Source organism: Triticum aestivum, chromosome 2B, assembly GCF_018294505.1.
Source record: "Triticum aestivum cultivar Chinese Spring chromosome 2B, IWGSC CS RefSeq v2.1, whole genome shotgun sequence".
NCBI classification, from domain to species: Eukaryota; Viridiplantae; Streptophyta; class Magnoliopsida; order Poales; family Poaceae; genus Triticum; species Triticum aestivum.
The window spans coordinates 549621134-549636138 of record NC_057798.1 but is presented as its reverse complement, the minus strand read 5'-3'; the positions used below and the strand labels follow the sequence as shown (position 1 = coordinate 549636138).

The 15005-nt window shown below is 46.7% G+C and overlaps 1 protein-coding gene across 1 annotated transcript; it reads right to left on the bottom strand.

The window, feature by feature from the left end:
* Positions 1-10132: 10132 nt before the first annotated feature.
* LOC123041611 (nuclear transcription factor Y subunit B-3) lies at positions 10133-11134 on the bottom strand. Its single transcript, XM_044464200.1, has one exon. The coding sequence runs from the start codon at positions 11056-11058 to the stop codon at positions 10309-10311; it is 750 nt and encodes a 249-aa protein (XP_044320135.1). The 5' UTR covers positions 11059-11134; the 3' UTR covers positions 10133-10308.
* Between the last annotated feature and the right edge of the window lie 3871 nt (positions 11135-15005).

Sequence of the window (15005 nt, the reverse complement as noted above, 5' to 3'; positions counted from 1 at the left end):
GTGAGTTCTGGCTCCAACAAGTAGGATTCCTCGGGCATATCCTCCCGGCAGAAGGAATCTCAGTGGACCCAAGCAAGGTAAAGGATGTACTTGATTGGTCCACACCCGCCACAGTCTCAAAAATCCGGAGTTTCCTTGGACTGGCCGGATATTATCGCCGTTTTATTGAAGGCTTCTCAAAGATCGCCAAGCCTATGACTGAGCTTCTGAAGAAGGATAAGAAGTTCGTATGGACTGGAGAATGTGAGCAGAGTTTCAATGAGCTGAAAACCAGGCTAACATCAACACTAGTATTGACTCTTCCAGACATCTACCACAGTTTTGATGTTTACTACGACGCATCCAGAAGAGGACTGGGGTGCGTACTCATGCAAGATGGCAAAGTGGTGGCATATGCATCTCGATAACTGCGGCAACACGAAGGAAACTACCCTACCCATGATTTGGAATTGGCCGCGGTAGTACACGCTTTGAAGTTCTGGGGAGACTGTCTGATTGGAAAGAGGTGCCAGATATTCACCGATCAAAAGAGTGTCAAGTAGATATTCACTTAGCCCGATTTGAACCTTCGACAGCGAAGATGGCTCGAACTGGAGAAGGACTATGACCTCGGGATAAATTATCACCCGGGCAAAGCAAATGTGGTGGCTGACGCCCTCAGCCGCAAACCAGCCAACCTTAATGCTCTAATGGCTTTCTTGCCACCTAAGCTTTATGAAGAAATCATGCAGCTCAATTTGGTAATCACCGCCGCCCGTCTTGCCAATATATTGGAAGTTGCCCCTACTCTCGAAGAAGAAATCCACATCGCTCAAGTGAATGATGAAGGGTTAAAAAGATATATTCAGAAAATGCGCCAAGGGAGTGCACCAGACTTCTCTATGGATCAGCGAGGTTCGCTAAGGTTTCGAGGAAGACTCTGCGTACCTGACCAAGGAAGTCTGAAGAAGAAGATATTTCCAGAAGCGCATGAAGCACCATACTCAATTCATCCTGGTGGTACCAAAATGTATGAGGACCTTCGTCAGGTATTTTGGTGGAACGGAATGAAGAAAGACATCGCAAATTCTGTAGCCTATTGCGACTTATGCAATAAGGTAAAGGTGGAACACCAAAAACCCGTCGGACTCCTCCAACCTCTGCCAGTATCCCAATGGAAATGGGATGATATCTGCATGGACTTCATCACCGGACTACCCAGGTCTCATCGAGGAAATGAAGCAATATGGGTCATAATGGACACCTTAACGAAGGTGGCACACTTTAGTCCTATCTGGACCACATACCGCGGAGATCAACTCGCACAGCTGTATGTGTCAAGAATCGTCAATCTACACGGAGCACCCAAGACTATCACCTCCGACAGGGGATCTCTCTTCACCTCCGCATTTTGGTCCCGACTTCATCGAGCCTTGGGGACCGCATTGAAATATAGCACGGCCTATCATCCTCAGACAGATGGACAGACCGAACGAGTAAATCAAATACTCGAAGATATGCTCAGGCCATGTACATTGGCCCAAGGAACCAAGTGGGAAGACTGTCTGCCTTATGCCGAGTTCTCCTACAACAACAGTTACCAGGCCAACTTAAAGATGTCACCCTATGAAGCCCTGTATGGCCGGAAATGTCATACTCCATTGAGCTGGTCTCAAACCGGAGACAGTCGTATCTTCGGAACTGATTTAATGCTCGAAGCGGAGAATCAAGTCAAGGAAATCCGTGACAGACTGTAATTGGCCAAATCCCGACAGAAGATCTACTATGATGCCAAACATCATCAGATCAGCTTCGAACCCGGAGAACACGTATATCTCCGAGTCACACCTACAAAAGGAGTCAAGAGGTTTCAGACCCATGGAAAATTGGCACCCAGATATATCGGTTCGTTCCTCGTCATGGCTAGAGTCGGAACAGTTGCATATCAGTTGGAATTGCCACCAGAATTGTCAGACGTGCACAACGTGTTCCACATCTCACAGCTAAGAAGATGTATCTCGCCACCGGAGAAAAGGACTGATATGGCAGAGATAGAATTGTCTAAGGATTTGACTTATGAGGAAAAGCCAATCCGAATATTGGATCAGACAGAAAGGGTCACTCGAAGCAAGGAAATAAGGTTTTACAAAGTTCAACGGAACACCACACCGAAGAAGAAGCGACCTGGGAAAGAGAGGAATTTTTAAGGACTGCATACCCAGAATAGTTTTCCCAAGCAACCGAATTTCGAGGACGAGATTCACCTTAAGTGGGGGAGGTTTGTGATAGCCTGGATTTTGCCTTCTCTCTTTTTCCGGACTTGCCTTCTCTCTCTTTCTGGAATTGGTTTTCATCGTAGTTTTTGCCCTGATTTGAATTGGAGTTTGAATCATTTCAAATGGACTTGTCACTTGGGCATATCCTTGGCTTTCACCCAAGTGACCTATCTTCTTTATTCCTCTGGTCAGACCTCAAAATAATCAAATGAATATTTTTCATAAAAGAAAAATATTCATTTCTCCTTCTGAATCTCACTTCAGAACCTTGTGCTCCAAAGCAACCTCAGTTTTTCTTGCTCAGGAAAATCTGAGATAAATCCCAAATATTCTTAGAACCCTAGCACAACTTCCCATGTAAAAATATTGCACAACTTTTTGCAATATTTTTGCTGTAGAAAATATTTTTACTTCTGGACCAGAAATGCACTTTGTAACAGCAAGTACATTTTTCCTTGAGCTTTTAGCCTTGATCTTTCTTGGGTTTAAACACCCTCCTAAGAAAACCTAAACCCTAGGAGATTAGCCTAATGGACTTCCGGAAGGTGGCCAAACTTGGCGGCCAAGTTTCTGTACAGAAACTTGTCAGTTCAGTGAAGTCTAATTTGGTCGGCCTGGGCATGAGCCATCAAGTCACCTAGACTAAACACTACACGGTCGAACGCGTAGACAAGGTTTGGCTGCTCCTGGGCGTTGTTTTGACCATACCAGCATGGTGACCATGCGTGGACACGGTGTCTAGCATGCGTTCGTCGTGCTCTGGCTGGTGCCTTGCGCTTTGTTTCGCGCGTGCTCGATCCAGCGCTCGCCTCCGACTACCACACCGCGCCACCAGCCTCGACACATCACCCTTGACCGCTCCCTGGCGCTCGCCGACGCCGGAGCTGCCGCAGCAAGCACGGGCACATCGCGGCCAAAAGGCCACAGTGCGTGCGTGCACTTGTCCGCTTCTCCAACCGCCTCCTGTGCTCGTCCGCGAGCGTGGGCAAGCTTCTGCATCGACGCTGAGCATTTGCCCCCTCTCGTTCGAGCTTCTCATCATCGTTCGTCGCGTGTCCAGAGAGCTCCGACGGCAACACGCCCCTCCCCCTCTGCTCCGACTATATATAGCGCCCCCCCTCCTCACTTGCTAGACACGCACCACTCTACACCACCTCCACGAACACGTAGACAAGCAGAAGCCCGGTCGGGCAGGCCTCTGGTCGTCGCCCCGACCAGAGGACTCTAGTGATCTCCGCAGTCCAGCCGCTGCGCTCCGGTGCCTCTTGAGCTCAAGCAGCTGCTTGGGCGGGGCATTGGGGGTCTCCTGGTGCTGGCTAGACCCAGCCAAGCCCTCGGAGCCGCCTCTAGCCGTCGTCTTCTTCCTCTCCAGCGAATCTCGTCCACCACCGAAGCTTGCGAGCTCAACTGCGACCAACTGCGGCCACCTCTGGCCAAGCCATGGGTACGAGCAGGTGCGCCTCGAGCCCCGCTTCAATTCTATCCCCCTCATTTAGCCCCAAACCCCCTCGTCGCCGGCCTGAGCTCTCGCGAAGCCCCGCCTCCCTCTAATCTCTCTCTCTCTCTCTCTCTCTCTCTCTCTCTCTCTCTCTCTCTCTCTATCCTGACGCACGGAGCCCACCTATCGGCCTCACTACTCACGCCCGAAGCCGTATGAGTGGAGGCGTATTTCCGTTATACGCCTTTGACGTCACCCCCCCCCTGGATTTTCTGTTTAATTCAAATTTATTCAAAACTTTGACCAGCCACCATTTCTAAACCACAAGTCCAAATGATTTGATTATTTTTGCATTGTCTTTGTTACAGAAAACTCTACCAGCACACCAGAAGGTGGATTTTTCCTTGCTGCCTAGAATTTCTGGTGATTTCAGAATGTGTTTTGATCATTCTTTTTGTGGTTTAAATTATTTTTCAGAAGGAGAAGCTTGTCTTGAAGCCAACCAAGAGGGGAGTGATCCACCACCAGCATTTCGATGGTGTTATTTCAATATCTATGATTTTCTACTTGAATATGAGTTATTATTTGCATTTAAAGTTTGACAAATAACTTTGGTTAATTTCTAGTTACTTTACCATGCTTGATATGCTTGTTTTAGCTTCTGGTTGAATGCATGAACTTGTTTGGCTAGGTAGAGTATTATTTTTGCACTATGAAAATTGCTATGGAAATAAATGATAGTTATCTTGCTAGTAATGGCTTTGTTTAAATAATGAACTAATAAAAATATTGCTTGGTTCTGAAAATGAGTTATAACCAGAGAAGTTTTGATTCTTAGTATTGCAAGATGCATGTGTTGTTAAGTTTGATCCATGAATATGAGTTGTTTGTTTTGCATGACGAGTAGTTGCATGATTGTTTTGATTATATCATGTTAATGATTAAAAGTTTTTATCAAAGCTAAAATTGATTAAGTTCAACGTGAATATGATGTTGATCACATCATGGTGCCACTGAATCGGGTTTTTAATTCAGTGCGACCATAGTTACCTTATGGGAAGGTCTTGATTCGGTCCTTTGTTGTGGCTCTCATCGGTGCCTCCCGCGAGGGAAGGTTATGGGCGTGCATACCCTGGCCCGGTAGGCAGACATAACCTTGTGTGCTCATTTTGTTTTTATGGTACCTTGTCCCCGTTTGGGACCGTTTTGCCATGACGGTGGCCGTTGGTGTCTTTGATAGACACGGGGCCACCCAAGACCAAGCCCTGAGAGGGAGTTGGTCGGAGTGGCCGGCGAGAGTGCATGACAAAGGGAGGGTTTCGTCGGAATGCTTTGGTCCGCACGTATGGGAGTGCGAGGCCAGTATTCCGTAGTGTGGGTAAAGTGCGCTACCTCTGCAGAGTGCAATTAATCTATCGATAGCTGCGTCCTCGGTTATGGGCAAGCTCGGAAGTAAGTTACACCATGGATCAACTTTTCTAATAATCTTGCAAACTAAGTAAGTGATGTGATGCGTTGGTTCGTGATGAAAGCATGAACACTTGAGGTGTTCATGAGTGATTGGTTTCAGTTGTGACCCGGGTATGGTCACCGTTTGGTTACGAGGTAACTGTATGGTAAGCGAATCTGAGGGACTCAATGCATGAAATGTTTGTTTTGGTCGTAGTAGTTTTGCATTGAATTAATCTGATTAAATATCATGATATTGTTTGTCATTGTGCTTATGTTTGTTGTGAGCTTGCAAGTACATTCAATGTACTGACCTGGCGTGTTATTCAGCTTTCAGGCAAGTCAGTTTGCATCGGAGCACATCTCGTGTCCAGGTCGTGTTCACGTTGGTGTCCCTGTGCTATGGAATTCCTCTACTTTGTTCTTCCGCTGTCGCGTAGCTCGTGCGATCAAGGCCCCGTCATGTTCATTAAATAATGTACACCGTCCAGCAGCACCTTGTGTGCCGCTTGGCCTCGAATCTCGATGTAATATCAGACCTATGTAATCCGCTAGCATCAATAAAGCGGTTGTTTTTGTACCATGTTGTTGTGTATTGCCGGAAGACTTGATCTCTGGGATGGCAATGCAAGGTAAACCGGTTTCTCTGCACACTACCGTCGCTATACTGCATCGATATCATCCCTCCTCTTTGGGGAAATACCGACATAGCTCTAGCAGACATCAGTTAACCCGCCGCCGGGTCTCACCTTTATATACACAGGTTGAGACCAGGCGGCTTACAGAGTTCCGGCCGGCTCACACATTGTGACCAGCTCGGTTTGTAAATAATCATTGCCTTATAATACAAGTTAATATCTGGCGGTTCATGGGCCCTGGTTCTGGGCCCTATCCAGGCCTGCCTCCATGAGCCGCGATCTTCACGCCTTGGGCTTCCTTGGTCTTCTTCATAATGAACTGCCAACGGTATAACCCGGCCCCTCCTGGGCGGGTCATACCTCAGAGTTATACCCCCAACAGTGTTGGTCACATGGAGATGTGAACTATGGGTGTTAATCACATAAAGATGTGATCTGTTGGTGTTAAATCACACGGCGATGTGAACTAGATTATTGACTCTAGTACAAGTAGAAGACTGACGGAAATATGCCCTAGAGGCAATAATAAAGTAGTTATTTTATATTTCCTTATATCATATAAATGTTTATTATTCATGCTAGAATTGTATTAATCAGAAACTTGATACATGTGTGGATACATAGACAAAACATCGTGTCCCTAGTAAGCCTCTACTAGACTAGCTTGTTGATCAAAGATGGTTAAGTTTCCTAACCATAGACATGTGTTGTCATTTGATAAACAGGATCACATCATTAGGAGAATGATGTGATGGACAAGACCCATTCGTTAGCTTAGCATTATGATCGTTCAGTTTTATTGATATTGCTTTCTTCATGTCAAATACATATTCCTCCGACTATGAGATTATGCAACTCCCAGATACCGGAGGAATTCCTTTTGTGCTATCAAACGTCACAATGTAACTAGGTGATTATAAAGATGCTCTACAGGTATCTCCGAAGGTGTTTTTTGGGTTGGCATAGATTAAGATTAGGATTTGTCACTCCGAGTATCAGAGAGGTATCTCTAGGCCCTCTCGGTAATACACATCATAAGAAGCCTTGCAAGAGAAGTGACTAATGTGTTAGTTGCAGAATGATGTATTACGGAATGAGTAAAGGGACTTGTTGGTAACGAGATTGAACTAGGTATGAAGATACAGACGATCGAATCTCGGGCAAGTAACATACTGATGACAAAGGGAATAACGTATGTTGTCATAACGGTTCGACCGATAAAGATCTTCATAGAATATGTGGGAGCCAATATGAGCATCCAGGTTCCGCTATTGGTTATTGACCGGAGAGATGTCTCGGTCATGTCTACATAGTTCTCGAACCCGTAGGGTCCGCACGCTTAATGTTTGATGATGATATTGTATTATATGAGTTATGTGATTTGGTGACCGAATGTTGTTCGGAGTCCCAGGTGAGATCACAGAAATGACGAGGAGTCTCGAAATGGTCGAGAGGTAAAGATTCATATATAGGATGATAGTATTCGGACACCGGAAGTGTAGCGGGTACATATCGGAGTACCGGAGGGGTTACCAGAACCCCCGGGGAGAAGATATGGATATGGGCCATAAGAGGGGAGCACACCAGCCCACAAGGGGTGGCGTGCCCCCCTTAGGCAGGAGGCCGAATTGAAGAAGGAACAAGGGGGGTTCGCCCCCACCCCCCCTTCCTTTCTCTCTTCTCCCTTCCCTTTCTTCTCCAGCAAAATAAGGAAGGGGGAGGCCGAATTGGGGAGGACCCCAAATAGGATTCGCCCTACTTGGGATGCCCCCTTGGCTGCCCCTCCTCCCCTCCAACCTATATATATGTGGGGAAAGGAGGCGCCTACAACACAGAACATCAACTGCTAGCCGTGTGCGGCGCCCCCCTCCACAGCTTACAACCCCGGTCATATTGTCGCGGTGCTTAGGCGAAGCCCTGCACGGATCACTTCACCATCACCGTCACCACGTCGTCATGCTGATGGAACTCATCTACTTCGTCAACAGCTTTGCTGGATCAAGAGGACGAGGAACGTCATCGAGCTGAACGTGTGCAGAACTCGGAGGTGCCGTACATTCGGTACTTGATCGGTCGGAGCTAGCTAGAAGAAGTTCGACTACATCAACCATGTTGTAAACGCTTCCGCTTTCGGTCTACGACGATACATAGACACACTCTCCCCCTCTTGTTGCTATGCATCTCCTAGATAGATCTTGCGTGAGCGTAGGAAAATCTTCTGAAATTGCATGCTACGTTCCCCAACAACAACAACAACAACAACAACATTCATCACTCCGTCCTCCATTACCCAGCAAATGCAGCGAAAAGTGCTACAACTGAGTGGTCGTGTTATATCTCTTATCCTCCCCCGCCAATTTCTTTAGTACGTCTTCCCCCTCGACATATCTCCACGGCTTCTCCTCTAAGCCTCTACATCCTCTCCTGCTTCTCATGCAATATTATATCATAGTCTCATCTACGCTCCATCTCCGCTAAAAACACCAATGAAGCAACGATATGCCTTCTCCAGATCCACGAGATAATGCGCAACAAAACATCACATGGAGGATTTGAGGTCCTGGTAAATGGAGCAACTACAAGTCATCGAAAGAAGCTCCACCCATGACCCCTTGCCGCCTCGTTCGGCTACAAAGAGCTCATTGTAAACGATGAGACTGCACACGAAGACTAGTGTCGGCTATGGTTATCTCATCCTTAAATCCCCAAATTTACATAGCTCTTTTTCTGTTCTGATCTACTTGTTAAGACATATTAACTTAAGGATTTTTTTAGATCGTTTCATGTTGGATAATAGGAGCAATTTTCATGTGATCGATTCATGTTGGATAATAGGATGACATACTAATATAAACTAGTATATTGTATTTTGCTAGATCTTCACTAGGATGTGGAGTTTTTGTATTCTCATGGATGCATGGTTGCGGTGTGATGCAGCTGCAGATGCATCCTTCCATGCTTCACATCCTTCAACATGATGTCTCTGCATATCTTATGACACTCTCCTCCTGTGTCGTTGTGCTAACGTTAATTTACCTCTTAATGGGTCAAAACCATTAGTATCCACTAGGGTTCGGTATTGCAAATAGATGGAGATGGGGATGGTGATGACGATGGTTGATGTCAGAGTCTCCTTGAACGAGATGATGGCATGGTAGACCCCTTCTTGTCGATCCCCCCTCCAGATTCCTATAGGGTTTTTCATTCTGGATGAGTTTATGACCTCTTTGTTACTCTCCCTCCCGATCTGAGATCACGGGGTTAAGATAGCTGACCAGGCAGTGGTGGTGGCGGATGGTACAAACACATGTTAATGAGTGATATTTTTTCACTCATTCCACCATTGTTTAACCTGGATAATGAATGTAGGAAATTGTGATACCCTTTGTTAAATATGATTTCATAGGAAATGGACCAAAAGAAGGAAGAAAATCATCAAGTATATGGAAATACCAAGAATGGGAACCAAGCCAAGTCAACTGGGGACGCACCAAAGGGAACAAAGTGATCGACAACGTCTGGTACGACGGCGGCCGGTCGTACTGCCAGTCGTACCAGCTACCATGCCCATGAGCACCGTGACGATCATCTGAACACAATTTGTATAATGGGTCAAACCTAATTCGTGAGGGGGGCATCAAGAAACGCTGCAGAAAGCCAGAACACCACCAGAAGCCATTCACAAGCCATAGCCGTCGCCATGAAGGTGTGATCTATTTCAGATTGTTGCTGCTTACATTGCCTTAACTAATTCGTGGATCTGCGCAAAGCCAATGTGCAATACATGGAGAGCGGAGGGAGGACTCTCACTCTCACTTGAAGCTACTCTTACATACATTTTTCTTTGAAAAGGACTTCAACTACTATTTGAAGATACATACACCAACTCAAAAAAGAAGAAGATAAATGCCACGTACTCGCAAAAAATATCTTTGGTCGAATATGGTATCTTGTGCATTTGTAGAAGGGCAGGACAAAGCGCAAAGGGTCATTGTGAGAGAGGTGCCACTCTTATCCCTAGCTCTCTCACAGAAGCTTTTTCTTCTACTACTTATGCTTTTTCGGGTTCAAATATTCGCGCCCATCACATCGCACAATAATAGAAAATATGTGAGGACAACTTGGATACTCTCATTGCTTAGATTAACCATGACGGGAGCTTAAGGTCTGACTAAAGTTGCTTGTTTCAGTTGCAGGCTTTGCACTAGGAAAATAATATGCTAGTACGACGCAGTCCTTTGCAGGTTTGAATAGTTTTGATTGCTACGGCTGATTAATTAATTTTGTTAACCGGAGATCTGATTGAGGAATAAACTGGATTGTGCCATTTGTCACACTCGTGGCCACATCGCTCGAATATTTCATTAAAGTGTAACAAAAGATAATAACTGGAACCGCTCGTACAACATTTTTCGTGTAAAAAAGGGAATCATGATGACTGTATTAGTCTATAGATGATTAAGAAGAGTAGCAGCATTTATCAGAAGGCAGATTAACTTGTGTACTCCCGTCGAGAACACATCTATCTTCACCATTGCACCGCGCCGTGGAGGTGGCCAGCGAACTCCCTTTCCCCTCCGACGCCGTTCTTCCCGCGATCGCCACCGAAGGCACCCTCGAAATCAATCCCCCTTGCACCCTCCCCGCCGCCGTACGCCCTCCGTCCATGCGCCGCACCCGGCGCCGCGTAGAACGTTGTCCCGGTCCCGGGGCTGAACCCCATGTTGACGCCCATCATGAGCCCGACGTGCGCGTCGTGGCCGCCCACGTCGCCGTCCTGGACGCCGCGGTCGCCAGCCCCGTGCGGGTACTGCGGCGCCAGGGCATCGCCGGCGGCAGAGAGGGAGGAATGCGCGTCGTCGTCGCCGTGCCGCGAGCCGCCGACCACGGCGGCCTTCTCGCCCTCGACCTCGCGGTAGCGGTTGAGGTAGGCCTTGAGCGGCGCGACGTAGACCTCGAAGCCGAGCGTGGTCATGGCCCAGAGCAGGTCGTCGCCGTTGATGGTCTTGCGCTTCTCCCGCTGGCACTTGTCGGAGGCCTCGCCGGTGACGAAGCTAATGAACTCGGACACGCACTCCTGCACCGTCTCCTTGGCCTCCTTGGAGATCTTGGCGTTCGCCGGGAGGGAGCGCTTCATGATGCGGCTAACGTTGGCGATCGGGAGGAACCGGTCCTGCTCCTTGGCTGGCGAGTCGCCCCCGCCGTTGTCCGACGACGGGCTGCCCACCGGGCTCAGCAGGTGGCTCTGCTGCTGCCCGTAGCTCTTCCTGCTCTTCATGTCCACGCTAGCTGCCCCTCTTTTGCTCAAAAAAATGTCCAGGCCGCAGCAGTAGCAGTAGTACTGGTACTAGGTGAGTGAGAGGAGGAGTTGAGGAGGTATCGAGCAGGGTGAGCTGCTTTTAAAGATGGAGAGATGCGGGTGGGAGGACGGCATCGATGCGGACGGAAGCAATTCTGGCTTTAGCTTACCAAAAAAAAGTATGATTAGATGAGGTAGACTTTGTCTAAGGCATCGGGTACCTTATTTCCTTGTTCAAAAGTCCAGCTGCATTCCTTGACATACTACGTTCGCTTTGATGGTTGTGTATATCGCTGGACGCCTAGTCCGGGGTAATCCTCCTTTTTTAAAAAAAAACTACATTCGCTTTGAGATTTGTGCAGCCATAACACAAAACCATGCATTCTCATAGCCCCCCCCCCCCCCCCCCCCCCTCTCTCTCGAACCATAGTCATAAACAGACAGAAAACCAGGGAAAAATCATGCAGCTAGTGCTCTGAAATTCTGAAAAACATTCCATTACACAGTTCACATGAGGTTGTGCCACCACCCACGTCACCTCAGGAAATGGTATCAATGAAGAGTTGAAGTTCCTAGGCCAATGGCAAGGCATAATACATTAGTGGAACCGATGAGGGGCAACCTTTTTTACCTAAAAAAGAGGGAATCATCCCTCTCGTGCTTTGGCTTCACATACAAAACAAATCTAAACACTTAATTAAAGACAATATCTTAATAGGAATAATATATGCTATATTTTATTCTACCAGGATCAACAAGTAATCTACTAACCAATCTCCTTTATTGTTACCGACGACTTGGTACCCACAGTCGTTCATGTTGGGTTTAGTCTCACATCGGTTATGGGAGGAGGCAGAGCATGACTTATAAGGGCAGGGGTGTTTGGATCCTATCAGGCTAGTCTTTTAAGGCCTCTCATAGGTCGTTGTTGCTCTTCGATTATGCATGATTGGTGGGATAAGACACTCGTGTAGCAGGCCCATGACATATGTGAGTTGAAAACGCTGGTTAGCGGATGGGATTGCACTAAGAGGTTCGTTATGGTTCACTCATAATAAATCGCCCATGTAAAAAGAAAAACCTATTGAATGTCTTTCTTAGAAAAAAATCACTTCCCAATGTTATTTTGCACCTTGAACCAAATCATGCTGCCACCACTTCTCTCACAAGCAAAGATCAAGCACATGATGGTAGAATTCAGGAAAGTAGTTGCACACGACAGATGGGGTCAATGACAAAACTTTTTTTTAATAAAGGAAGTGTATTAATATCAAGATGATATCAGTGACACTTGAAGGAAATATGCCCTAGAGGCAATAATAAAGTTATTATTTATTTCCTTAATTCATGATAAATGTTTATTATTCATGCTAGAATTGTATTAACCGGAAACTTAGTACATGTGTGAATACATAGACAAAAACTATAGTCCCTAGTATGCCTCTACTTGACTAGCTCGTTAATCAAAGATTGTTATGTTTCCTAACTATAGATATGTGTTGTCATTTGATGAACGAGATCACATCGTTAGGAGAATGATGTGATGGACATGACCCATCCGTTAGCTTAGCATTATGATCGTGTTAGTTTTATTGCTACTGCTTTCTTCATGACTTATACAAGTTCCTCAGACTATGAGATTATGCAACTCTCGAATACCGGAGGAACACTTTGTGTGCTACCAAACGTCACAACGTAAAAGGGTGATTATAAAGGTGCTCTACAGGTGTCTCCGAACGTGTTTGTTGGGTTGGCATAGATTGAGATTAGGATTTGTCACTCCGTGTTTCGGAGAGGTATCTCTAGGCCCTCTCGGTAATACTCATCACTATAAGCCTTGCAAGCATTGTTACTAATGAGTTAGTTGCGGGATGAAGTATTACGGAACGAGTAAAGAGACTTGCCGGTAACGAGATTGAACTAGGTATTGGGATACCGATGATCGAATCTCGGGCAAGTAACATACCGACGACAAAGGGAACAATGTATGTTGTTATGCGGTTTGACCGATAAAGATCTTCGTAGAATGTGTAGGAACCAATATGAGCATCCAGGTTCCGCTATTGGTTATGACCGGCGTCTCGGTCATTTCTACATAGTTCTCGAACCTATAGGGTCCGCGCGCTTAAAGTTCGGTGATGATCGGTACTATGAGTTTATGTGTTTTGATGTACCGAAGATAGTTAGGAGTCCCGGATATGTCACGGACATGACGAGGAGTCTCGAAATGGTCGAGACACAAAGATTGATATATTGGACGGCTATATTCGGACGCCGGAAGTGTTCCGGATGATTTCGGAAAAAACCAGAGTGCGAAGGGGTTACCGAAACCCCCCTGTGGAAGTATTGGGCCATAGGGGAGACAGAGAGCAGCAGCCCAGGAGGTTGCGACCCCCCCCCCAAGGGGAGTCTGAATTGGACTAGGGGAGGGGGCGCGGCCCCTCTTTCCGTCTCCCTCTCCCTCTCCTTCCTTCCCCCTTCCCCCTCCTAGTTGGACTAGGAAGGGAGCAGTCCTACTCCTACTAGGAGGACTCCTCCCCTTCATGGCGCGCCCTAAGGGCCGGCCGGCCTCCCCCCTTGCTCCTTTATATACGAGGGCAGGGGGCACCCTAGAACACACAAGTTGACATTGTTTAGCCGTGTGCGGTGCCCCCCCCCCCCCTCCATAGTTACACACCTCAGTCATATCGTTGTAGTGCTTAGGCGAAGCCCTGCGCCGGTAACTTCATCATCACCGTCACCACGCCATCATGCTGATGAAACTCTCCCTCGGCCTCAACTGGATCAAGAGTACGAGGGACGTCCCTGAGCTGAACGTGTGCTGATCGCGGAGGTGCCGTACGTTCGGTGCTAAGATCGGTCGGAGCGTGAAGACGTACGACTACATCAACCACATTGTCATAACACTTCCGCTTTCGGTCTACGAGGGTACGTGGACACACTCTCCCCTCTCGTTGCTATGCATCACATAGATAGATCTTGCGTGATCGTAGGATTTTTTTTTGTTGAGATTATCGTGTTCCCCAGCAGTGGCATCCGAGCCAGGTCTATGCGTAGATGTTATATGCATGAGTAGAACACAAAGAGTTGTGGGCAATAATAGTCATACTGCTTACCAGCATGTCATACTTTGATTCGGCGGTATTGTTGGATGAAGCGGCTCAGACCGACATTATGTGTTACGTGAGACTTGTTCTACCGACGTGTTTTGCACATAGGTGGCTGGTGAGTGTCTGTTTCTCCAACTTTAGTTGAATCGAGTGTGGCTACGCCCGGTACTTTTTGAAGGTTAAAACATCACACTTGACAAAAAATCATTGTGGTTACGATGCGTAGGTAAGAAAGGTTCTTGCTAGAAGCCCGTAGCAGCCACGTAAAACTTGCAACAACAAAGTAGAGGACGTCTAACTTGTTTTTGCAGGGCTTGCTGTGATGTGATATGGTCAAGCATGATGTGATATAAATTGTTGTATGAGATGATCATGTTTTGTAACAAAGTTATCGGCAACTGGTAGGAGCCATATGGTTGTCGCTTTATTGTATGCAATGCAATCGCCATGTAATTGTTTTACTTTATCACTAAGCGGTAGCGATAGTCTTAGTAACAATACGTGACAAAACGACAACGATGCTACAATGGAGATCAAGGTGTCGCGCCGGTGATGTTGGAGATCATGACGATGCTTCGGTGATGGAGATCATGAGCACAAGATGATGATGGCCATATCATGTCACATATTTTGATTGCATGTGATGTTTATCCTTTATGCATCTTATTTTGCTTAGAACGTCGGTAGCATTATAAGATGATCCCTTACTAAATTTTAAGGTACAAGTGTTCTCCCTAAGTATGCACCGTTGCTACAGTTCGTCGTGCCGAGACACCACGTGATGATCGGGTGTGATAAGCTCTACGTTCACATACA

Bases quoted from the DNA above. Each gene is read 5' to 3' on its own strand.
- LOC123041611 (XM_044464200.1), bottom strand. From the start codon at position 11,058: ATGAAGAGCAGGAAGAGCTACGGGCAGCAGCAGAGCCACCTGCTGAGC.